At 37.0% G+C, this 27,110-nt stretch overlaps 2 protein-coding genes across 2 annotated transcripts in view; both read right to left on the minus strand.

Moving 5' to 3' along the window:
* The window catches only part of SCFD1 (sec1 family domain containing 1), a 53,959-nt gene extending 52,259 nt beyond the window's left edge, over positions 1-1,700 (minus strand). Inside the window, exon 1 of the mRNA XM_086749349.1 lies at positions 1,650-1,700. Coding sequence (XP_086605475.1) covers positions 1,650-1,680 — 31 coding nt within the window. The 5' untranslated portion in view covers positions 1,681-1,700. The remainder of the gene's footprint in view (positions 1-1,649) is intronic.
* A 3,640-nt stretch (positions 1,701-5,340) lies between these two features.
* G2E3 (G2/M-phase specific E3 ubiquitin protein ligase) lies at positions 5,341-26,754 on the minus strand. Its single transcript, XM_086749561.1, has 16 exons — positions 25,556-26,754; positions 24,634-24,685; positions 23,607-23,704; positions 21,486-21,587; positions 20,775-20,899; positions 18,869-19,034; positions 17,908-18,014; positions 16,102-16,218; positions 14,628-14,752; positions 14,392-14,524; positions 13,606-13,731; positions 12,128-12,438; positions 11,279-11,460; positions 10,936-11,108; positions 8,375-8,574; positions 5,341-7,449 (listed from the first exon to the last, which is right to left on the minus strand). Exons 2-16 carry the CDS (start codon positions 24,668-24,670, stop codon positions 7,232-7,234), a joined length of 2,220 nt encoding a protein of 739 aa, XP_086605687.1. The 5' UTR covers positions 24,671-24,685; positions 25,556-26,754; the 3' UTR covers positions 5,341-7,231.
* Between the last annotated feature and the right edge of the window lie 356 nt (positions 26,755-27,110).

Raw genomic sequence — 27,110 nt, forward strand, 5'->3', positions numbered from 1 at the left:
CTACTGGATCTGAAGCAGCTGCTTTCTAGAGTTCACCATTTAAATTAAAACTTGGCATAAGCTCCCTACTAAGGAAGACAGCAATCAGACTAGCGACATACTGTGACAATCATGACAAACATTCAGCAAATCTCTGGGTTTCTTTTTTTTGTATTTATATTGCCATTTCATTTATGTTTAGGCTGAATATTCTCTGGGGCAAGGATCAGATTTTTACTGTGCTTGCACAATTATATGCTTTGACTGGTTATGAACCAGGATAAAGGTCAGAACAGATGGTGCACATAGATGGTAACACAAACACTAAATGATCTTTTCCTTTTTCAGAGTATCTTTTAGTTGGTCAATCTACTTCCTTACAAATTACCTTCCCAATGGAAGACAACATAGGTTCAGCGGTAAGGATTGACTGAAATAATAAAGTAACAAGTTGAAGCACAACAGAAAATAATAAAGCTATATGGAATAAGGGCTCAAAAACAGGGAGCTTGATCAGAAATGTAGCAAAGAGAAGAAAAGTAAAGGATTGCAAAGGAACATTGAATAACACTATTAAGGGTAGATGGCCACAGGAATGAGACTACAGAAAGCAGACTTCTGGTACAAAAAGAAGATGGAGAACAGAAGTACATACTTCAGGTTCACATAGAAACTCAGACCAAGATTTTCAGGCAGATGACTTCAGATGTTTCATGTTAAATAAATGCACCCAGAATCCTTTATACCACCAGAAAGATCCTGCAGTTGTCAAGGGGCAGATGACAAGATTACAGCTCAAACTGTAAAACTTTGGCAAGCAGGGGAAGTAGAGGACTATGGAGTCAACATGCTCTGCACTGCAGGAGTGTGTTCAAACGGGTGGCTTAAGGCTCCACAAAGCAGCATCAAGACGGAGAGGAAAGAGTCAATCACAGACTCGTAGCAATGTGTAAAGAAGGGCTGAATAACGAACCCTTTACCCACAGAAAACCTCCTGCATAAATAGTTGCAGCTATTAATCTCATATTCTCAATTTCTTGCGGGTCAGAACACGCTCCCTGCGTCGTCGGAACAAGAGCATCACGACAGAAGCTTTACTTTTGCACCCTTAAACAATTATTTCCCGTTGATGCTTGTCACGGGCAGAAAAGGAAGCTGTAACGGAGGGTGAACACAACCCGCTCCCCACGGCCACGGGAGAAGGGCCCGGCTCATGCCCCGGGCCCGCGCAAGCCCCTTCCCGGGGGCGATTTCCACACCGCGGCGGCACCTGCGGCCACGCCCCTGGGGTCCGGGCCCGCCGCCACCCGCGCAGGGCGCACCCACGGCCCTGTGCCCCCTCGGCAAGAGCTGCGGCCAGAGGCCCCCGGAGCCCCGGGCCCGTCAACGCAAAGGCAGCTGAGTGGCGGCCCAGCTCCTCTGCCCTAGGAGCCGCCGTCCCGTTGCCGGGAGACCCAAGCCGGGTGAGACGGCGCGAATCCCCCGGCGGAGGCGAGGCGGCGTGGAGACGCCCACATCCCGCCCCGGGGCCCCGCCGGGGGAAGGGGCTGGGGGGAAGCAGGCAGGAGCCGCCGGCCGCACCGTGAGGCCGGCCTTGCTCCCTCCCTCCGCCGAGCCCCGGGAAGGGCAGCTGCCGCGCCGCGCGACGGAGACGGCGGGAAGCCGCTTACCTGTCTGCTTCTCCCGGATACCGGCCGCCATTTTCCTGCCCCGCCAGCCCGGCCGCCGCGCGGCGCTCCGCCCACCGCCGCGAACGCAGCCGCCGGACGACGTGGCGGCTCGTACGGCGGCGGGAGGCGGGGCCCGCCCCCCGCCCCTCCTGCTCCGCTGCCTGGGCGCTGCCAGGTGCGGTGCCGCCGCCGCCTGCTCGGCCTGCGGGTCCCCAAGCCCCCGCCCCGGCGGCAGCCCCGGCACTGCTCTCCGCTCTACTCACCGCGGCCGGCTGCGCCGCAGCGCGGGGGGCGGTGGTGCCTCCTGCCGGGAGGCAGCCCCCGGGGAGCCTCCGAGCCGGCTCCCATTCCTGAGGGAAGCTGTAATTAAGAAACTGCATCTTACGATTTAAAATCTGAGCCTGGGCGTTTCCGCAGCTGAGAACAGAACAAGAGGTTGAGGTCTTTCGAAGGACAGGGTGGTGCTCCTTTCCACCTTTTTTTTTTTTCCCCTGATACTGAATTTCCGAGATAACAGATGCTCGCTGGAAAACAGCTTAAATGCAACCAGGGAAGCTCTGAGGTGCTTAGATTAACTACATGAAAAGGACCGATGTGTCAAAATCAGGCAGCTAGCTATAAGTAAGTAATCAAGTTTTAGTAAGTTATTGAAAAGGAAAATAGTTAAAAGTTTGCTTCTCTCTGCCCCAGGTACCATATACCAACGCACGGCCATCCCTCAGTTCCCCATCCCTTCACAGCTGCACCCTTACAGAAATCCCAGAGGGGAAAGCGCCCCACTCACCCCAACTCAGGGCTATGTACAAAGGTAGCCGGGTAAACAAGCTATCAATGTATATATAAAGGTGTGTATAGGTACACTAATGAAACTACAGAAAATAGGGGTAATGCCAAAACTCATGAAATCACCAAAATAAACACACTGAAGAAAGTTACATATTTATTCCAACAGATATTTAACCTTTTATCGCATTTTGAACACATACATGAGTTATTTCCCCACAATTACAATTATTTCAACACTGATGCTACACCTGTCAAATGTAACGTTGCTTGAAGATGCAACATTTCAGGCACTGATCCTGCAGTTCAAGTTAGAGCTAAAGGTATTTAAAAAATTATGCTTTCTTGCATAATAGTGTAGTTACGAGAAGTTGAAAGCAAACATAGTTTATGCAATAGAAAATCAGAGGGGCTGCAGTGGTTTGGGGTTGTTTTTTTTTTAAAAACAAATATTACTATTTTGACAATGATTTTCTGTATACACAATTGGACATATCAGAGGTTTTTGCATTTTAATTTTTCTTTTATCCAACTAGCAATTCCCTTCCTTAAGTAATAAACAGTAAACCTTGAACTTTAAAATGCTTTACCATATTATACAGAATTAAGATAAACTTTGAAAACATATTTTGTAGCCTTCAGAGTTGTATTTCCTTCTCTCTGAATGAGGATTTTTGACACTATTTTCAAAACACACATGCAGGATGTGAGTGTGAATTAACAACTAATACTCTGCTCTACATTTTAAATATACCTCTCAAAATCTTCCAAGTCTTCTAATTCCAAGACTTAACACCTTAATGAAAAAAAAAAAAAAAAATCAAAGCTTCAGCACATGATAATTTAGACCTTAAGTATAAACTAATATTATTTTTTTCTCCTTTTGAATATATTTCACTCATAAACAAGTTAAAAATGCTATCAGCTTTTTCTAGTAAGCATCCTTTGTATGGTGAAAGCAATTCACAGAAATTTCTTATCCCTTGATTTTCAGACACAGATGTAAAATACTTGAGGTTGGTTTTTTTTTTGGTTTTTTTTTTTAAATTATATGGGCTTTCATACTAAAACCACTAATACTAATCTATTATTGTTTACTAGAAAATGATCACTCTAGAAAATAAATAGCTTACCAAATGTGCTAATTCCAGATAGAAGATTAGGGTTTGATGCAGAAACTGCAGCGTGAAGTTCTTTGGCCAAACACGGTCAAAGAGCACTGGAATAGCTCTCTTGTGGCCCTGACAACTCTTAGAAAAGATGCAACTTACAAAAATAATTTTAATAAGCAACAGCTAACATATTAGCTAACATTAACAATTATTCTCACAAATACTGAACATAAGCAACTTCCCAAATTTTCAGATGTGCCTCACATTAAAGTTTATGTAAAATGAAAACTACCTGATAACATTGCACTTCAGTGACCTGCTCCAGCAATTAAATACCCGATGATCATTGTAGCTACAGAAATTGCTCTGACCGTTTCCAGACAAGAGAGACCCTTCTGCGTTTCGAATGATTGGAAGTCAGCTTAATCAATGGAATTTTAATGAACAGATAGAGTAAATTTAAGATTGGTCTATAGAAATGCTGAAAATTAGCAGAAAAGAGGAAGTTCCTCTCCATAGTAGCATTTAGGAACACAACTTGAATAAATCAAGGATTATATTATAATGTCAAGATAGAGCTGATCAAACCAACAAGAAAAGACTACTTGTCCTGAATGTGTACACATCAGTATTAGAAAATGGGAACAAGTTTGTGTAAGAAAAATCTTTTCGAGCAATATTAGAGACTAGAGGATTTTCTGAATTCCATGTTTTGATATAGCATCGTATAGCAGATAGTTCTACCTTTTATATAAAACCTAACAAATCTTAAGTTAGCTTTACAACTATCAACTTCTGAATTCAGAACTAATAAGCAATAAAAGGTGTGAACCCTATTCTTATCTCAGATACTTTTTGAGGTCTTATAGTCACATCACCTTGTTATTTCTCCATTGAAGGTTTTAAAGTGCAGTTTATTTAGCTCCAAGTTCTAAACCATTTCCCTTGCCACTGCAGGTACTAAAAGTCCAAGAATTGTCCTTTAAAATTATAGAAGTAGCAAGCAGAGTATGTATAAGTTCTGTACTTCCCATACAGAAAAATAACAATATGACAGAAGACATTTATCTCTAACTAGGCAAGAAAAAGGAATAATGCACAGGGTACACCACTCATTTTTAAAGTATAATGCTCTATCTGCAGGAGAGTCACTGCTATATTTAAAAAATATGAACATACAACATAAATCCTTATTATGCAAATAAATTTGCAACAAGCCACCTTTCTTATAATGGTAACAGACCATTCTGAAGGGTAAGAATAAAGATGTTAGTGGCAGTATGACATTCAAAAATTATGCAAATATTACAAACATGGAATACTGAAGGGAAAAAAAAAAAAATCAGAAGAGAATGAGAAAATGCTTGGTATATAAACAAGTCAAATGACATTCTCCAAGAGCCCATACATTTACTTTAAAGGGGATTTTAATATGCTCTTGTCTCAGAACCAGAAAAACCAAACACGTGGGTTGAGATTGAACAAAAAGTAAATTTAACAGTAATGACAGAAGAAAACAATAGAGTGATGGAACACAAATACAGTACAATAGCTCACAACAGATCTCTACATCCAGTCTCTTCCAACTAGGAGGGCCTCCCTTCAGCACCCTCCTCACTTATATACTGAGCATGATGTCAGATGGGATGGAATAGCCCTTTGGCTAATTTGGGTAAATTAACCCCAGCTGTTAGCTAATTAGTTAACTATCCCAGCCATAGGGGCTACCAGCTTCAGTTCTCCACCCAGCTCAGGTAAATATTAACTCTATCCTGGCCAGAACCAGGACATTTAGCTATTTGAAAATAGTGAGAAATAGCTGATCTAAGCCTTGCAATAATTTACTTAGAGACTTTGAAGTAAAATTAAAAAAAAAAAAAAAAAAAGGCATGCACGCTTTTGTTACCCAGTGATGGAAATAGGCCTGTATAAAAAAAAAACATTAGCACCTCTCCCAAGATCAAGAAAGAAAGTGAAGCTGTAGCAGTTTAAGAGATATTTTGAAATACCTACATATTGTTAAGTGAACAGTAATTTAAATACCCATCTGCCTCTTTGTCTTTAACCCTTTATAGCATGGTCTCAAATTTAGTGAGTCTTGACCGATACTTCCACAGTTCGTGAGTTGTAGTACACTGCTATGTAATTAGCATTTAGTAATATAGTTTGTTAATTAGTGGAATACTGGCAATGAACTATAAAATAGAACCTGAAACCAGATTAGTTTGGATTTCTTTTTTTTTAAGAAACTATCCATTTATAATTTACTGTGGATGTACTTTATTGCCAAGGCATTCAAAAATAAATCAATCCTCCTTGTATTTTCAATTAAAAACAAACTATTTAATTTAAAAGTGTACAATTACTTTTCAGTATTTTGAAGAATGTGGATATATATATACACATCTATGTATATATGTCTATAGCATAACCTGTGTTTGGGACACAGTATAGGTGGTCAAAATAACAGGGGCAAAATAGTAATTTCAAAAGATACCCGCATACATTTTAAAAACCCTGTAATTAAATGTCCTTTTAGTTTCCTAGTTTTACTATGAGTAACACTACAGTGTTACCATATAGGAATTTCACTACTTGTCTTTTATGGCTTGACGGTATTTATACAAATACTGCAGAACTGAAATATATTTTATACAGCTGAAGTTGCTCAGAATGCCACATACAATTGAACAGGAAGAGTTTAGACTAAAAGCTAGGAAAAAAGTGTCAGGCACTGACAATCTTTATGGTGTATTAACTTTAGTTTAACAAATAGTTTGAGTGCATATTGCTATGAAAATACTGACTTCCATAGAAGATGAAGTAACATGTTTTAATAAGCAACAAATTCTTCTACTTTCATACTCAACAACATTAAGCCTAACTCTTATATTTAATTCTGAAAGACCACTTATTGTTGCATATTCAAGATTTACTTCTAGTTTTTATTATTTTGGCTATATGTATAATTAAAAACTAAAGTATAACGGTAAAATGCAGAAATATGTGCAAATGTCAAAGATTTTGTTTAAGAAAAGAAACTCAAGTTCAACCAGATTTTGTTCTTGCACCTTATTATTTTGCCTAGGTTTCCTCCAGACCTTAATCATATTTTAATGCACTAACCACAAGGACCTTAAAACTCCAAGTGTCTTAACTTTCATAGGTTTGTATGAATCATCAAAATGTAAATGAATCAATATAAAAACAATGACTGAAGAAATATACATGGAACAACCAAATAACTGCATCACAGTTTTACTTGAGAGAAAGTTTTAACAGCAGTTACCTTCAAATGTACCCAATTTGATTTTGATAAATACATTACTGAAGAAAGCAGTAACAATCAACGTACTTACCTGTGGGAAATAGCTAAAACATTACAGAGTTTGGTAACATTTCAAATGTGTCTACAGAAAAGTAGACATTTAAAGTACTTCTGCAAAAGACTGCTAACTCTTAAAGCCAGCTTCAAATAGAAGATGATTCAACAGATAAAGTGTATTTTCTTTTGAAAATTATTTCCCATCTTAGAAGATTACTACTTTTAACATATCTTTGGAGAAGTGGGAAAAAGCCAAGAGCATGCTGTCCAAAAATACAGTAGCAATTTGCAAGCAGATGTTCCTGCAGAAAACTGAAGTTTCCAACACACAGTTTAGTAGCAAACATTCATTCTCTTTCGACTCATAGTGTGTTTCTGATGGTGAACTCCAGTTTATTTTTAAACTGCTTGTATGTCTTTGTTATAGGAAGCTCTAAGCAATTACGGAGTCTGTTTCGAATGGGATGTCTTATATGCAAAAATTTAATAGTAGGTTCAGGATCAAAACCAATGGGCGGTATAGAAAGAGAGCCTGTTACGAAGAGCAGAATATCCTCCAATGTCAGTACAGATTTGCCACCTAAAAAACAGGACTAGGTTGTATCATTTATTGCCTATTACCCATAACCATTATCGTGCTTAAGTGTTAGAGGGAAAATAACCCTGAAACCAGGAAAACCCAGATCAACATGCTGAATGAATATGCAGTTAAATGGTCAAATAAGAAAAATTTTAGCAAGAAAAACACTTGGATCAGTTCTGAAAAATATTAAGTGAATAGAATAAAAACCCTCTTCTGCAAGAGGAGACCACTGTTTTGTATCTTGGTTTGAGACACACACTAAGTTCACAACAAAGCTGAAGTGAAGCAGTTAAAGGATTTTTCTGTACCACTCAGTTTGTGGTTTTTTGTTTGGTTTACAAACAAAACAACAAAACAAAACAAAACTCACAGGACTTCCAGTAACAATCTTTCAGATATTTGTCCCTCTCAAGTTTGATTATAATTGGGCAACAGTTTCAGAAATTACTAATTAGTAAGGAAGAGGGGGAAGAAGGAAAGACAGGGAGAGCCTCTTCAGGAGGGCCTGTTGTGACAGGGCAAGGGGTAACGCTTTCAAAATAGAGGGAGGTAGATTCAGACTAGATATTAGGAAAAATAAATTTTTATGCTGAGGGTGGTGGAACACTGGGACAGGTTGCCCAGAGAGGTGGTGGATGCCCCATCCCTGGAAACGTTTAAGGCCAGGTTGGATGAGGCTCTGAGCAACCTGATCTGGTTGGAGATGTCCCTGCTCCTTGTAGGGGGGTTAGACTAGATGGCCTTTGAAGGTCCCTTCCAACCCAAACCATTCTATTATTCTACGAATTAGGAACTGACAGTGGCCTCAAAAAGCTTCATTTATTTACCCTAATGAACTCTAAAAACCAAACTCTGTATGTATACCAGCAGCTAATACCCTGAACAGGGAAGGGGTAAAAGGAAAAAAAAAAAATTTACTTACTTTCCACGTCTTGCAAATAACGCATCCAAAAATCAGCAGATTCAGCTTTATTTACATCTGATGAGGAATGGATTGTAAAGAGATCACAAATAGTTTCTGCTGAAAGCCTTTCAGGTTTGTGGCACAAAATACTAGAGAATGCATCCGGATACATTTGCATTTTCTCTAGCACACCAAGAGTTTTCAAACCTTGCCTAAAACTAGGAGGGGGAAAAAAACAAAACAAAACAAAACAAAACAAAAAAAGAGCGAGCATGCATCAGAAAGCCAGTAGGTAATGTAATTGTACTCTGCATTTTATAAAGCTGTAAGACTGGACATAATAAACTTTCCCCATCTGTAGTCTCCAAGTCCTGTCAATATGGTGTACACAGTAGTCCCCTTTTATTTTAATCTTGAAAAATGCATTTAATTTTCATTTTAACAATCTAAGTGTTTCTTTGGAGATTCTTGGGCAGATGAAAGAAATACCAGGAACTAAAGTTAATTTCTTCATAACACTGGTACTTCACTGGATGAGTATGGTTTACTTTTAATTTTTTGTGTAAGAACATACTGAATTTCTTTCTTACAAATATCCCTTCAGAAAACCCAGTTTAAATTCCTTGTCCCTAGGCAAAATGAGATAGCCTTGAAAGATAGCTTCGCTTTGCTTCTTCAGTCTGCATGTGTTTACATGCTATTATTTCTCCCTGTGGCAAATGCAGATAGCAGTATCCCGGGCTGCATTAGAAATCACAGTGCCAGCAGGTCAAGAGAGGTGATCCTTTCCCTCTGCTCAGCACTGGTAAAGCCACATTTCTGTCCAATTGTGGGCTCCCTGGTACAAGAGAGATACAGACATACTGGAGAGGGCCCAGCAAAGGGCCACTAGTATGACTAATGGACTTGAGCATAACCCTGTGAGGAAAGGCTGAGAGAACTGGAACTGTTTTGCCTGGAAAAGAGAAAGCTCAGGTGAAATCTCAATGTGTAGAAGTCTCTGAAGAGAGGGTGCTAAGAAGTCAGAGCCAGAGAGGGTGCTAAGAAGTCAGAGCCAGGCTCTTCTCAGCAGTGGCCAGTGACAAGACATGGGGCAATGGGCACAAACTGAAACACAGGAGGTTCCGTCTGAACATCGGGAAACCCTTTTTTACTGTAAGGGTGACCGAGCAGTGGCACAGGTTGCCCAGAGAGGTTCTTGAGTCTCCATCCATGGAGATATTAAAACAAGCTGTCTGGACATGGTCCTGGGCAACTGGTTCTAAGTGGCCTGGTTTGAGCAAGCGGTGGAAGACAAGATGACTTCCAGAAGTCCCTTCCAGCCTACACACCCATCTGATTCTGTGATTTAACTAAATTTATTTTTCTTTTTTAAAACAGCTCTGCAGGTTGAAAAAAATTTAGTAAGTTACTATGTACTGGATAAGAACATTGCAAGCAACTGGCTTTACAATTTAACCACCATGTTAAATCAGAATTAAAATTTTACTTAGGTTGTTTACTCATAATTTCTTAGTATTGATAGTCTGAATCAGTAAAATTCAGAATATGTTGAAAGTGTACAGTGGTATAGAACATTAACAGCTAAAGTGACTCTTTACTTAGTTTCAGTCTTTGATACTGACAAGCAAATTCTTGCTCTACTCACTTGTTCATATTTTAAGCCCATCTCCAAAAATGCACAAAATCACATTTTCCCATAAACAAACAGGCTACTTTCACTTTTGAACTAATTTTAAAATATGATATAGATTGGTCAAATGTACCACAGAGGACCTTGACCGAAAGATTAATTACTCTCAACTTTGTTTAAAAAATCCTCACATTACAAAATAGTTTTTCATAGCTCTTGGAGATTCAGTCAATTCAAATTTGTCAAAGATAACACCATAAATGTGTTAAGTATAAATCCAACTATACATGTTAGAAAAATTAGCATCCAATGCCTTTTTACTGAGCAAATGAGGAATGCAAATTTTAAGTAAGGTCAGAGACCAATAAAAAAAAAAATTAAAGTAGTCAATGGCTGCAGCTTTCCCAGCTATTTGAAGTCATCATCACCTCATGGAAACAGCAATGCAATGCTTACATTCCAAGTAGGCCATCTTACACTTATGCTCATTATCACCCTCCTAATGGCACACAAACTCTCTAACTAGAACTCTAGAAAACTAATCTAAATTCCAGACATATGTTTAATACTTCTAAAATTTAAAGATTCTAAATTCAAGAAATTCTGAATTGAATTGTTCTGAAGTGAACATAAGCTAGAGAAATTTTGTAGTGCAAAGGTCTGTCATGCTGTAGTTTAAAACTGTGAATCTGCCCTCTTTATGAGTTTGAAAAAGGAATGTGACTAAGGAGAAGTGGAATGGAGTAGATACGTAAGGAAAATTTCAGTCTTTCAGTTTAACTAACTAGTTAACAGTTGCTATGTAATTCACTGAAAATTACCATACATTTCATTGGTTTAAATAGTGAATAAGTAAGAACACGTGAAAATTAGTTTTAGCAGCATATTAGATAGTATTTCAGGGAGGAAAAAATTCAGGAAGTTTGAAAACTCAAACTAAACAAACCTTTCTAAGGGTGAAATAATTCTCTTGATTACATGATGGATCAAGATGTCATTCACCAGCGTATTCTTATCACACAAAGCCGTTATAGGTCTTAAACATCCAGCAGCAGCAAGGAATTCATAAGAGTCGTGTATTGCAGACTGTAGGCTGGACAGACTATTTGCATGTTTTATCTGTACCAGGAGATAAAAGTTAGGAATTTGTTTACTACATGTGTGTGTATATCTATATATAAACCTAAAACCAAGCTTTTAAATTTTAACTGAAGTTATATTCAATAAGCCCTTATTTATCTCCAAATACAGTCTTGAACAATAATTTGCCAATAAGTTGTTTTATTTACCTTTTTTATTGTTTGTGCTACACCAACATCAGCAACATCTTCCAAAGTTGGCTTCACGTTCTCTGGACCACAGGCAAGACAATCAAACAGTGTTTTGGAAAAGAAACCAGGGGATGGGCCACCGTGAACCAGAGAAACTGCAATCATTTTACCAGCTTCAAAGTAAAGATTCTCTTTTACAGCTGCAAATGAAAAAACAAACAAAAAAATTTTTATATATGCATTAAAATAATTTGTGATCCTCATTTTTTTAAAGAAAATCTCATAATGCAATTCCTTCTTTAGGAGATGCAACAAATGAGGTTTGCCCTCTCCTGCTGGTTGAAACAATAAGACTTTTTTTTTTTTTTTGGCCATATTCTTTTACTCCAACTCTGCAGCCACTATCAAGGTTAGGAGGAGAGGTAACTTCCTCTTTCACTTTGTATCCAATGCACATTTACTTCTGAATCATAAGAACTCAAAGAAGCTACCTTTGGGCCTTTAGGGAGCATGCTATCAGAGATAATGTTCCAGAAGTTTGAGGAAGGGAGAATAAGTAACAGTGAGTCAGAAAGACAGACATTCACTTGTAGAGAACAAATACATTACTTAAAGATACAAGTCTAGTTATATGCTGTATTTTTTCCTTGGTTGTCATCAATTTTTCCAACTAAACCAAGTATTTTTTTTGTTATTACAAATCCACATCCTGGCACCCTTTAGAATTGAAAAGCAAAAAGAATTCAAAAAACAATTTCTATCCATCAGGACTATAATTGTGAACTGAAAATCATACTGGCTGAAGATTTAAAAAACACTCCCAAGTTACATAATTCTTAATGTATTTTTGAAAAAGCATTTAATTACCTTGAAAATCAAGGGATAAATTCTTTGCAGAAGAGCCCTCAAACAGTGATGAATTCTGAAGGTGAAGCATTAATAATTGGAAGAAATGGGGTTTTGATGCAACAGAAGTATCCATCTTTGATCTGTTTTTACAGTTCGTGAACTTTATTTCAATGGTGTTTGTAGGACTGAAGTTGCGCTGTCTAAATCCTTTTAAAGCACTATTCCAGATATTTTCTGCATTGATGTTAAGCCTTGTAGTTTTTGTATTAACTTGTAGCTTTAACTCCTTCAGTATATTAGAAACTTCCCTTCTTTGCTTTCTTAAATGCCTACAAAAAAATTACATTTTTTTTCAGATGATATCTATGATTCTTAATTAGCAACAGTTATACAGAAAACATCTTAAAATATTAAGAAAAACACCTCTTTAAATACTTTGGTACAATTAGGTATTGCCTAAATTATATCAGTAAAATATTTGGTGTAGATTCTCCAAATTTTAACTCTGTAGTGGCAAATTTTAAAGTACCTCTAAGAACTAGAAAATAAAGGAGGTAGAAATAATTATCTTGGCATAAAATTAATAATTATTTTCTGAATTCAGTTACACCAACATAGTGGCAAACAATTCTCACACCACCACTCTACATTTGACCGATGTGAAACAAGTGAGAAATTTAAGAGCTTACCATGTTTGTGTTAAAGACATGTTTTGCAACCAAATTAGAATACACTATCAACTATTCACTAATACTTAATCTTTGTCACTATAATAAAAAAAAAAAAAATAAAACAAACCAACAAACAACCAAACATTTGAGTAGGGAAAAAATGTTGCAGTTCTCATTTAAAAAAAAAAATAAATAAAAAGGCATGAGTCTAGATAAGACTCCTTCTTGCAACCAAAACTATTTCAAATATCCTACCTGCTAGAAGTAACTAATTCCCTCATCAGAATTTTTAGCACATATTACAGGTAGAACTTATAACTTAAGTACTCACAACAAGATAAATAATTTTGTATCCTTAAACTGAATATTCTATATTAAACCATGTTATTGTACCACTGATTTTAATCACAAACTGTTCCTATGGTTTGCACAAATGCAAAAACATTGAAAATTCAGGACATCTAATTTGAGGAAAGTAATTAGGATTCTTTTTATTCCCCCTTTTCTAAAGAATGGCTAGCCTCGCTTCGGTAAGGATGAATATGCGTTTCTGGGGTTTGATTCCCCTCACTATCTAATCTAAAAATTCTCAATAGGTATAATTCTTTTCTCTTCATCCCCTCTAGCATTTATGAACAGTAGAAGCCTTTATAAAGTTATAACTTCAGCTCTTCAGTGTACTCGTTCCACTTTTCCAGTGACTGTATACACACACCCAAATATGTATAGCCATTATACACACACCCCCGCCATGTTCTGTAGGAAATACAATATAAAGCCATGTGCTAGATTACTCTTCAAAGTAAGAAAAATAGAAGAAAATACTTTTTCATCTGAGACCAGTTCCCGTTTGACATCAGTGGAGATAAGGACATAGTCATTCTGTTGGATGCTGGAAGTTCTAGGTGTGAGCAGGCTGTTAAGTTGTTCTGGCACATTATCTTTGGTGACCTATAAGCCAAAACAGTATTTCAAGAAGAGATACACCTGAAGAATGCAGAAGCACTTCTTATTTGAAGGTAGCAATATAATTTCCCTCTATTTCAGTACTGAATCTCATTTGTATGTTCATTTACATGAAGTCCATCAATGCCTGAAGTACAATTTTAAAAATAATTCTTCAGTATTTTATTATGTGGTGGTTTTAGGATCCAAGTCCTGACTGATACAATAAGAAACTAATACTTTTAGTTTTTACTATAGACTTGAAAAGTTTATCACAGCACAGGAAAAAATACTTAGATAAACATCTCTGTAAGCTAGATTACTAGCACACTATTAACATAGGAAAAATACAGATAAGCAACTTCAGCTTTAAAGTTTTGCCATTTGTACATTTGAAGTTCTCTAAATTGTTAAGATTCCTTTTTTCAAGGATCTAATTTTATCAAAACTACAAACTGATTTACATGCCACTGAATGCAAATAACTAGCAAATTTAGAGTTCACGGCTTACTCAGAAAACTTCTATCACTAAACTTTACTCCAATTTTATTCAACTTGCAATTCAGCATAAGAAGTTTCTCCTACAGAATAAGCCATCCCCTCCTCGTGTTTAAATACTATTTCACATTATAATCAGTTTCTGCTTGAAAACAGAAAATTACACACTGGAGAAGAAAGCTGTGTTGAGATCCAGATGATGGCCGAGGGCTCTTTGGAGATGGCTCTTCCAGCAAACAAGTTGTCCCATCTGTGTTTTCAGAGGTAGCCAAAGAACGCTTGTTCTGTTTGCTATAGTTCCCTGTATGATTAAATTACATTAATTTAGTTAATTTGCTAGCTGTAAAATACACAGTATTAAAATTTATAATTTTAAGAAGTCACTGTCACATCCATAACTTTACCTGATTTTGCAAAGATACTTCTGCATTCCATGCACTCCCAGTTTTGCTCCCATGACTTCATAGATGAACAAGCCAAATGAGTTCCACTGGAACCACAACACTGACAACGCTTTATTTCCCATTTACTAAAATTAAAAACTTATATATTTAGAATTAGACAGAAGAATAAGGCTAGTTAAAACAAAGATTATTCAACAGTAAGCATAATCCAGACACTAAACTAACAAAGTATAATTTTATCAATCTGGTAGGACTGTATATTATCAAGGGGAACTTTCTTCAGACAAGACGTATTCACAATTCCTGACTGCAACAAGTTAAAAAAAACCCATAAGCTAACCATGTTCCAGCACCGTGTACTGAAAGAGGCTATGAGTTAATGTGGTTCCCTGCCTTAAAGTCAATAGCTTGCAGCCAATATTTTCTCCTCATGTTGCTAGCCAGCAAATACATCCTCTGTATTTCACAGGCATCCACTATTCAGCTTTTCAAAATGTTAATTTTTTTGAAGGAGCTTATCTGATTATTCTTACACATTCTGAATAAGACTTTTCATTAATAACAGCGTTTAAGTATCTGTTACATTTTTGTCTAGATTTCTTCAATTTTGCTTAAAGATACAATAAAACAGTGCGACTGATATTAGTTCAAATATTGGAAGCCTAACTCTTAAAGACAAAGTAAATCCTGAGGTGCGCACATACCATGAATGAACCAAGCAACGTTTGGTCAAACCTGTAAAGCATAGTTAATGGCTACAGAGAGTAATCTACCACAGTATTACAGAAACAATCTTCAAAGTAGAGGCTCTGACAGCTTTGAGTAACTCACGTCAATGGAAGACAGACATTTCAGAAGCACACAAATAAAACAAGAAAGAATGCAGAAAATAAACTTGTTAATCTAAAATTAAGCAAGTGGTAGAGCAGAATAAAGTATTTTACATGATCACACAAGCCTCTCATTAAGCTATCAACAGTATTCTGGCTGTCATTTGCATGCAGAGGGATAGTTTGCAGGTAGGTTGACTTTAGATTTGATTTTACACACTAGTTAATTTTCAGCTAAGTCTAGTACTTTAATTTTTGTAAAGGTATTAAGTCTTCTAACAGTTATAAAATTGTTGAATCAAGCTTTGAATTAAAGATATACAACATTAGTTTAGGCACATGCTGTTCTACATGTTACATGGATGTACAAATTCTACTTCAGCTCTGCATCAAATGAGAACAAAGACAAGATAACTGATAATCGATTGGTTTGGTCTTCTTGGCTTTTATAGCCTGTTTAAATTAGAGAAAATTAGTATTGAAATATTATTTTTATAATGAGTAAACCAAAGATTTTATTAGGACACGGTGTCTTGGCTTGACATTAAATCTTGATGCTGAAAAGTATTAAAGCATGTAAAAGAAAAAAACCCACCAAATAACTATTCCATCCTAGGTTATACCTTCTTGCAAAAGTATCATACCTATCAGGTTCATTATAGTCTCTTCCTTTCTTGCAGAGACATCTCTTAATGTCACAGTGTTGATAACGCTGCAGTAGGTCTTGATATGCATTCTCTTCAAGTTCCCAAGATGCATCCCTATGAACAAGGCAGAAGATCTCTTATTACAACTATATTTCTGATTGTTTAAATAGGCTACTGTGTTTTTGGAAAAGATGTATGTAATAGCTATGTGAAGATATTTCAATCATGTAATGATCTAGGCAACAGCTAGACAATTAAGAAGGAAGAAAAGAGTCTAGGAGCAAAAATAATACTATAAAATACACAGACAGACTTTTCCTTGTCTACAGTTACTTTGACTAAGGCATTTATTATTTTTCACACAACCTCAGTGCACGTTTGGTCTGTTTTGTATTATTCTGCTTTCTGTCTCAGCAGACATGAATATTTGTTTTGGCAGTCTACCAAGTTACCACTGAAAACAGTCTCATGAAAAGTAACTCAGTTTTCCAGGCCAGCAGAGCAAAGTTCAAGTATTTTGACTCTTCTTCCTCTTCAAAAATCTTAGGCTTCTGTCTCTGAAGGGAATTAATGGTAGTCTCTGAAGAGACTAACAGTTATTAGAGAAAAATAGGTCTAACAAAGAAGCGTAATTCTGATCACCTTCTGTTTTATTTTGAGCCCCATCAAATGATAGAAACTTAGGAAAAACAGCTCAGAATTTTAGAAGCAGTTGTTATACTAAACATATCCTTAGCAATCCCTTGCTAAGGGGAGAAGATGAAAGCTGTATGGCTGAGTAATCAGTTGATTATAATACTGTCTGGACAGAAATTCAGATAATTTAAGAACTTGGGCACAGAAAATACACTTCTCAGCAACCTCTATGTTAATGCAGAATTATTGTATTTAATAAGTGCTTTGATCTTTTAAATAGGTCCCTGGTTGAATCATACCATTAAAGAAAAAAAAAAAAAAAAAAAAAAAAAAAAGACTTTTCAGAGATGTTTGAGAAGACTGCTTTGGCCTTTGACCATTTTTATGCATAACTAAAAGGAAACAGGCTACTCCTTACCAAACCACACAACTCTATCACTGAAGGTAGAACTGAAGTTTCACATATTAAAAGATGCAGTTCTACAGAATAAATTAAAAATGGTTTTAACACCTGTCCTGGTTTCAGCTGGGATGGAGTTAATTTTCTTCCCAGTAGCTGCTGTGTTTTGGCTTTAGTATGAGATTTGGTATGGGAATAACTTTGATAATACACTGATGTTATTAGTCATTGCTAAGAAATCAAGGACTTTTTCCAGCTTCCAAGGTTTTGCTGATGTGCAAGTCCAAGAAGCTGGGATGGGGATAGCCAGTACAGTTGACCAAACTGGTCAGAGGAAGAATTCCATACCATAGACATTATGCTCAGTATATGAATGGAGGTTGGCTGGTGGGCAACTCACTCTCCCTTGGGATCATCCTGAGATCGTTCAGGTTCCGTTCAGTGATCACTGCTTAGGATGGACTGTATCAGTTCTCAAGCGGTAAGAAGTTGTGCATCATTCTTTTTGTATATCCTATTATTATTATATTTTATTCTTACAATTATTAATATATAGTAGTAGTAGTATTTTCTTTGCTGTCCTCGTAAAATGTCTTCATCTCAACTCACAAGTTTTCCCTCCTTTCTGATTCTCTCCCTTTTCCCACATGGGAGGGGAAGGGTGAACAAGTGGCTGCGTGGTACTTAGTTACTGGCTAGAGTTAAACTATGACAACATCCTGTCAAAAAGTTTTTATAGAAGAATGATTATTTACAAAATTACTTACTTTTCTGGAATGTGTATTCCCATCCTCAACATTTCTTTCTGAAATTTGTCCTTGTTATTACATATTGTGCACCTAAAGAAAAATATCCCAGCACTCAAAGCTTGATACTGTGTCAAGAAAAAAAAACACACAACAAAAAACCAAACCAATTATTGAATTACTACCATCCTTAGGATGCCAATATATAATGTCATAATATCTATAACCATTACATTCATGGATACTGTCCTGACATGGCTGTTAAAGCTGACATCAATCATTATGTCACTTGACATTGAAGCAAATGGTAAGCATTTTCTCTTCCTTTAAAGGAGAAGAGCTCATTTGCTAGAATCATGTTTATAAACATGTTTATAATGTTTATAAACAAATCATGTTTGTAAACAAAAGCACAATTCTTTTCAGTCAACCTCTCCAGATCTAGAATGAGGTTACAAAAAAAAAAACAAAACCAAAAAAAAACCAAAAAAACCCCAAACAAACAAAAAAACCCACAAAAAAACCCCCACAACACCCCCCGCCCCCCCCAAAACCCCCAAAAACCACCAAAACAAAAAAACCCAAAACTTTGTAGTTCTGGACTTAGGCAAAGAGAACTGATGATGGATAGATGACATTTTAGTATTTAGATTCTGCGCATAATGACTTGCAAGAAGGTAACTATCTAGGTTGGACTCCACCTCCTAAAAATAACTAAAGGCATTAAGTTCATCACACATGCAGAAACATGAGGGGAAAAAAAACGAATAGCGTAAGAAAAAAAATTATTCTTGTAAGACAGTAGTCTCCAAAACGAAATTTTAGCACTGTCCTTCAAATCTAGTATATTTTCATACGTACTGCCTACATTAACCCCAAGCTATCTTATGCAGTTTTAAGCAACTGTTCCATTATTTTTGAACATAACAGAAATGTGATCTCTGTGGATGCAAGGAGAAAAGAAAGGGACAACTCGTGTTACCTGCAAGCATTCTCGATGGAACCAAGCGTTTTTACAGCAAGGACTTTTCAATACAGTGTACATTGGCAGCTGTTCAACCAAATCCAGGCATATTGTACACTGTGAAGTTCCTGTAGATTCTTTATCTGGAAGCTTCTGAACTGGTTTATGTTCCCAACAGTAAGATCTAAAAATAATAATTTAAGTTTCCCTTATCAAAACATCATTTTAAGAACCTCTCTCATAAAATTTGAAGATAACAAAATTAATTCCCTACTCTATCTGTTTTTCATGAGTAAATACCGTGCAACAAGCTAAAAAGGCAGACACGTGGCTAGTTTTGGCTGGGAGAGAGTTCATTTTCTTCATGGTAGTTCATATGGTGCTGTGTTTTGAATTTGTGATGAAAACAGTGTTGATAACAAAAGGATGTTTTAGTTACTGCAGAGTAGTTCTTGCACAGAGTCAAGGTCTTCTCTGTTTCTCACATAGCCCCACCAGTGAGTAGGCTGGGAGTCTACAAGAAGTTGGGAGGTGACACAGCCAGGACAGCTGAACCCAGTTAGCCACAGGGGTATTCCATAGTATGGCATCAAGCTCAGCAATAAAACTGGGGGAAGGAAGGAGGAAGGGGAGACAATTGCAGTCACTGCATTTGTCTTCCCAAGTAATCGTTACACAAGATGAAGCCCTGCTTTCCTGGAAACAGCTGAGCATCTGCCTGCTGATAGGAAGTAATAAACGAATTCCTTATTTTACTTTGCTTGCACGTGCAGCTGTTGCTTTACCTAATAAACTGTCTTCATCTCAATCCACAAGTTTTCTCACTTTTACTCTTCCGATTCTTTCCTTGTTTTGCTGGAAGCAGTGAGCGAGTGTCTCTGTTGTGCACTGCTCCCTATCATGGTTAAACCACAGCACACATGTAAACAAATTATGTATCTAACAGAGCAAGTCAATAGAACAATAATAAGGAAGAAGTGTGTTGCCAACTGATGCTCTGTAAATTACAGAGATCATATACCCCCTTTCTCTCTAAACATTTTGGTCCAAATAACGCATTTCCTGTCATCAGAACCTCAAGTTCTTCCTATATTTCAATGTTACCATGATGTTAAAGGAGCAATTTTGAGTTTGCATATTGATTCTGCAGAGTCTAGGTAGCATCATAAATTTTATCACTTAGCAAATTTTCAATGAAATAAGATAGCCAAGAAATGCAGCTCTAGAATAAACCTTTCTGAAAATGCATTATTTTTACATGTGCTTGACTTAATATATGTCGTTTATTTAAGAAGTTCAAGTGTCTGCCAGACTTCAACCAACACACCCTACAAACTCAGCTACTGAACAAACCCGTTATCAAGTGCACTTAAGAGTATTTTGACTACAGCCAAGATGCTGGACAGATGATAGTAAAAGAAAAATAAACATTTTTTAGACCTTTGATATTAAACCCATTTCTCCTGCAATCGATCTCTAATAAGCAGATCTAGAAGTCTTGTGCTTTGAAACACAATGGAATGGCATAGAGTTTGTTTTGACTGCTGAGAGACATAGGCAGCCAAACCATTGCCATTTCAACAAAGGCACAGGAGGAAGACAAACAAAAACACCAAACCAACCACTTGGCAGTTTATTTCAGAGTTTAGGATTTAATGCTCAATTTTATAATCAATTTAACTACTTCTAGAAGTATTAAATCACATCTTTAGAAGTGTTGAGAATTTAATTTATAGGTACTAGTTATGCAATATAACTGCTTGGCCTTCATGTTTTCCACAAAGCAGATATTTTTTCCTTAGATAACCTGGATGTCATTTATAATTAACAGCCTATCCAATGGCAACCCACGAAAAAACAAATCACCTCTTGTATAAATACAATGAATTGAAAATGAAAAAAGCAATAAAACACCAGAACTTACCTGAAGTCTTCCATGAACTGGAAGATACATTCCTTTTGTATCCCACATGGAAAATGGTAACTTCGTTTGCATTTGGGATCTACGCATCCAATTGAAGCACCCTTTTTCTTACAGATATTACATTTCTAGGAATAATTTGTTTCAGAAATAACATAATATTAACATCTAAAGTCTAAGTAAAGGTACAGGAATTGAACAATAGGAAAATCATAAAGTGTATAAGAAAGAATATATCAGCCAATACATTGTAACTGTGGAAAGACTATTGTGTTTTAGCTCTATTCCAAAAAGTAAAGATATAGTTATTTCACAGACTTTGATTATATAGTTTTATATGCATGTTGACTTGTGACACCTAAGCCAAAACCAATGTCATTTTACCAGTACCTGTAGTTCAGTTGCATTATAAAATGATATATCAGCTTGAGGCTCAGCATAATGCCATAAGGTATTATGCATGTATAATTTGCTCTTATTCATTTACCTGCAACATACCCAGGAAATAAAAATACTAGCAAACTTCTGCAGGTTTTATTGTCCCTTGCAGCTTGCACAAACCAAATGTACTTGTTAATTAAATGTAAAATTCAGATGTTTGAATGTGCTCCTCACACTGCCCATTAGAAAAAAGAAAACAAACCCCGCAGACGATACTTAGTGCACTTAAAAGTTACTGGTTTTCCTTGTAAATACTAAAGACTTCATTCTTACCAGTTTTGCAGCTCTATTTACTTCTTTTCTAATATCTGTGATCAAGAATCCATCTACACCTTCATCTTCTTCCCCTCTCTGCCAAATGCCACTTGACATCAACTATGAAAAGAAATTAAGCATATAAAACCATTCACCTACCTAAATCTTTAAAATTCCTACACTGCATTTGTCAAGTAAGAGTTTAGTCTAACAAAGCTTGTGTGCAAACATTTTAATGATTACAAAACTAATCCAAAACTTCTATATATTTGTCTGATATGACACAATAGTAACCAGTAACATGAAAATAATATTTCATAACATTAAAGTCTTGTGTAATACTGTAGAGCCCAAGACGGTGTATTTTACCTTCTTTTTTTAAAGTATATGGACTATTCAGATAATTAACAAAGCAATTACTTTCAGAGGAAATTAAATTAAATTAGTTTAGTTAATGTGAATGACAATTGTGCTGTGGAGATAATGAAGCACAGCAGGACTTATCTGTACTGAAGTGTAACCTAAGAGGAAAAGTAATTCAGAGAAGAATTAAATAAAAATGGAATGAGGTAACTAGGCAAGTCAGAAAAGCCTGATGATAATTTAGATTAAAGTTACTTAGTATGGTGGTTACATCACAAAATTCAAATAACTAAGTAGTTTCACAACCCGATGCCTCCAAAATTCTTTCCAATATCATTCTATAGTTCTCATTCTATGATTTCAACACATCATCATTTTCTAACTACAGTGTTTTATCAATATTTTAGTTGAAATAATGAAAAATTTTATACCAAAACCAATTAAGAACATATTTTCCAAATGTGATACATTTCACAAAAAAAAAAAAAAAAAGAAACAGCACCAGTAACCAGCCTCTTTCTAGAGCAACTCCTTTCTTATATAATATTCATTATATTTAAGTAAAATAGCAGGGTTTTATTTGTTTGCTTTTAAAAAGAAGTATGGATCAAAACCTAAAAGATGACTGCAGGAAGCTCATCACCGTAAAATATCTTATAAATCATAAGGCTCAGTGATGCAAGCATGCCCTTTCCTAGCTGTTCTGTTCCATCAGGAAAGGACCTTTTCCTGTCATTTCATATGGCCTTATGAATGAGACAAAATTATCATTAACAGACCTAAATTTCCTTCCAGTTGCTTAGAATTTATTTAAGAAAAAAAAAAATTCTACCTTTAGGTAACTTCAGAAAATCTCCACTCTGTCTAGTCTTTAAAGGTTTCAATATCCAACCTAGTAAGCCATATCAACACAATCTTTAAAGACCTGGTTGAGAAGACAAAGAAAACCCCCAGCAAATTGTTCCTGATATTCTTGAGATTATTTTTTTAAACTTGGAAAAAAAATTTCAAACTGTATTTATTAACAAACAAAAAATCTGATTTTTTTTGTTTTAAGTAGTCATATTATTTTAAAGATCGGCAAAAATTTAGAAAAGGTAGCTTAAATATATCTTTAAGAATATGAATCTTGGAAGACGTCAAGTGTGATAACAAGAGATGCTCAACTGTAGTTTATATCCATAGCTCTGTTCAAATTATAAGCTTTTACTAAATAGTGATACTGTAGCTGTATATGATCAGTAGGGTTCATATCACTAAACTGAAAAGTAGGAATATTTCTTAAGTGTTACCACCTCCTATGTAATGTCAGAGAATAACTCATAGCCAAACAAGAACTAATCAGAAATGGGGGGAGGGGGGGAAAGACAAGTTGTCTCTACTTTTTTCACAAGAGATGGAATTTTCACATTCCAAGTTTTGAAACTACAGTTCTCTTATGGAAGCAGATATGTAAGTGCAATCTGTTCTCTTTCTCTTAACATGTACCTTCATTGCTACAATAGGTTGGGAGAATTAACTAAGTAATTAATTTATATGGATCATTAACAGAATTTAGCTTTGAATAAAGGCTTTTTAGGATTTACGTATTTCACGTGCTGCACCTGACAAGTACAAGCCTTCAAGGCTACAAGTTAAAGCTGACAGTTCAAGCTTTACAACAACAAAACTGTTACAACTGTTTGGACAGGTTATTACTATTTAATACTTGTTGCATTTACTTTTTTCTTTTTCAGTTAAAACAGACCAGCTCCAGGACCAATACCACATACTTACCAAACAGTAATAATGAACAGTGAGATTGTATTCCACATAGGTCCTTTTTTCTCCATACTTTTCAGGGCAGTCATCTGTCCGTCCACAGAGAACACAGACTAAAATATAAAGTCATGTTTATAATCACAGTGAATGTGCTGGAATTACTGTTGATCAGCTGTAGAGCAGTAACTTCCATCTCTTTTAATCACATGCATCTTGAAAAAGGACAGTAGATCCTCCTCTCTCCTTAACGTTGAATTTCATAGTAAATACAGAACAGGGTACTTATTTGTTCCTTCTCTAGTTCCTAAAAAGAGAATACTTCACCAGTTCCACCTGCCTGCTGATTCAGGAGAGGGCTATCATCCAAGCTAAGTTCACCAGCAAACTGTGCTCCTAACTGAGAAGTTCTTCCCAGAAACTTGACTGTTTCTTTGTATATTTATGTGATAACCTTTGTGAAGAGCGTATGAATAGTATCCTGACTGTATCAAGTCATATGCTACCAGTGATTTTAAAACATAGTCTAGTTTCAAAACATTCAAGGATTTGAAACAATACTGGAGTCAATGAAAATCCTGAGGATTTCCCCATTTCTGCAGTTCCTTGCTCATTAATGTACTTCCACAGACGTGTAATATCTTCCCTTCAATTCTCAATAGATATATAGGATACATTTTCAATACTCTAACATCAAGAACAGTCATTACATAGTAATAACAAGAACAGAGATATCGCTTCAGCCTAAGAAAGTCTTGAATGATACATCTCAAACACAGCTGTGTGTGATTTGGCATCTGAATTCCAAAAGTTACTTTCTTAAAAGATCTGCAGAAAATACTATTTTAAAATATTCCAATTACAGCAAACAAGTCCAAGGAAGTTTACAAGTTATTTCTTTTTCATTCCCTGAGACAAATGGCTCCAACACAATTTGATTACTGAAAGCCCACCTACTCTTTGAGCCCAAATAAAGCAAGTTATTATTGGTGTTATATATGCAGATTAAAGATTTCTGTAACTATTTAATAAAAACCTTACTTACATGGATTTTGAATGTCAAAATTATTGGTTTTACTCATCCTGAGTTCTTCTGGCTGTCTGTCATGAAAAAGAAGTGAGGTGTTAAATACATCTCATGCATTAACAATGACTGTTACATACCGCTTTTATTTTTAATTAAAAACCCACCAAACTCAGTAAAGTAAAAATGGGATCAAGAACAAAATATTATAATTCATCCGTTATTGTGAAAGATAGGGGTTTAGAAAGCAGGATGCAAATGTTCAGAAAAAATATTCCCAGACCAACGAAACAGGTAGCAACTTTTATTTCTCCAAACTATCAAACAAGATATTTTATTTTCGAAGGAGAAAATTTCAAAGTCCAATGCAACACCTAGTTATTTATAGGCTTAATTGTACAGAAGAGTTTGTAGTTACTTTAAACATCAAAAATAACGATCCAAGGTCAGCCAACGAAGTGACAATGACTCCTGCTCAAATAAAGATTGTATTAACATGATGGACTTGGAAGAAAAAATTAACTGGGTAGGATAGTGACTTAATATGAAAATAGTCTCCATTCTTTGGAGAAAATGCAGGATCCTGGCCTAATCAAAGAAATACTGATCTAAGACCGACCACCCCCCCCCCCCCAAATTGGTGAGGAATCAAAACCACGGACATGCATACAGGGACATTTACACCATTTAGAACTATGTATTTTCCACTGTGGAGACTAATGCAGGCTAGGTCAAAGTTTCTAAATAAATAACTTTCAAACATCACATTCCCCTAAAAATTAGATCCCAAGAGACATTGACATGGAGATACTGGGAGCTAGCCTTTACTGTGTGCTGCACCACGCATCCTAGTCCACCTTGGACTTCAGTGCATCAGTGAGATGATTATTCTTTCTCTAGTGCAGGCAGGACTCTTTAAGGAGCTTATCTGTAGATCTCTGACTTGCCTTCTCTCAGGAAGCTGAAGAAAGCTTTACATAAAGTTTTGCAAGACGAGAATCACGAGTGATTGCTTTGCAGATCCATGCTTGACCTGACATGCAGGCACAGCTTCCTTCACACACCCTAAAGTGAGCAGGGAGCCAGCCAGTAACAAATCCAACATCCAAACCAGAAGCCTGACAGACTCCAAGCTATCGAAGTTTTGGTATTTAAACTTTAGAGTGCTAGGCTTCAGGAACAAACCTCAGGCTAATCCAAACTATTGCAAATAAAGTACTGCAGCCATTTTACTGGAGCTTTACGAAAGGAGTTGTACTGAGAAAGGAAAAAAAGAGGGAGGCAGAAGTCTCAGGCATAAGGCAACTGCTATAGGCCACTGCACTTTGTTAAAGGGAACCGGAGCAGTTGTACACAGATCTTTGCCAGAAAACGGTCTAAAAGGAAAACAAGCATAAAATAAACAGTGCTGCAACCGAATTAGGTAAAGAGGCTCTTACAAGCCCACACTGCACCGACAGATGAAATGATTGGTTCCAGTTTCCCCAGAAACACACTTCCCTCTTTCTAAATTACAAAAAATAAAGTTACTTAATCAGGTACAAGGGGAGTAAAAGACAAGCAGGCAGCTCACACATCCTTTCTCTTCGGGATTTCCCAGGAATGGTCACCGTCAGGTTCACAGTCCCGAAACTACTAGGGACTAGAGTAATGCAACAAAGAAACAATCTCGGTATAACCGCTCAAGACCAGGTTTTCACCTCAGGGTGTTGTAAAAAGCGATACCAGATGGAGAAAGCACGTGTGTGGCTGGAAACAAGAAAAGCACTTTCCTACCTTTCCCTGGCTCCAGCAAAACGGGGGGGGGGGGGGAAATGGGTACCATGCCCTCCCCCCCTAAATTCCTTCTACTTTTCTCAAAGTCTCTCAGGGAAATGAACCCCAGAACTCACATTTGCAAGTTAAAAGATAGGCGAGAACAACCATTGAGGCTGCGTGCACCAGTCGTAACAGGGCTTTCCGCAGGAACAAAGCAATTCCCTATCAGCGTACTTGCAAGACAGGAACACATTATCACCCAGTGTTTATAAAAAGAGAAATGTAAATAAAGTGTAACTACTTTGCCTAAACAGGCTAAAAAAAAAAAAAAAAAAAAAATCATGAGAGTGGCACTCGGGTTTTGCTAAGTTGTGTAACTCTTCACTGGTCCAGAATATGAGGTGGTTTAAAACGTGTTTGCTTTTTTTAACTAGAGGATGGAAAAGAAAAACACAACACAGCCCCCTCACCCCCCAGCCCCAGGCAGCACGGCTCCGGCGCCCGTTTCCTCTACGCGCGAACAAAGGCTGCGGGGGACCCTCCCGGACCCCGGCCGCTCGCGCCCCGCGTCCCGCAGCCGCGCGCATGGCGGGCTCTCCCGCCCGCCTCGCGGGCTCTAACACGACGCCGCGTCCTGAAAGAAGCTCCCCGCTCCCACCCCCCTCCCCACCCCCCCCGCACCCACCCCGGGCGGCTGCAGCAGAACCCCCGCCACCTTTCCAGGAGCCCCAGCTGACGGT

This window comes from Chlamydotis macqueenii, chromosome 5 (assembly GCF_036417535.1).
Source record: "Chlamydotis macqueenii isolate bChlMac1 chromosome 5, bChlMac1.mat, whole genome shotgun sequence".
NCBI lineage: Eukaryota > Metazoa > Chordata > Aves > Otidiformes > Otididae > Chlamydotis > Chlamydotis macqueenii.

Bases quoted from the DNA above. Each gene is read 5' to 3' on its own strand.
- G2E3 (XM_086749561.1), bottom strand. From the start codon at position 24,670: ATGAGTAAAACCAATAATTTTGACATTCAAAATCCAT. The intron at 23,705-24,633 runs GTAAGTAAGGTT...TTTATATTTTAG, and splicing joins TTTTGACATTCAAAATCCAT to TCTGTGTTCTCTGTGGACGG. The intron at 16,219-17,907 runs GTAAGTAATTTT...CCTTGTTCATAG, and splicing joins GGAATACACATTCCAGAAAA to GGATGCATCTTGGGAACTTG.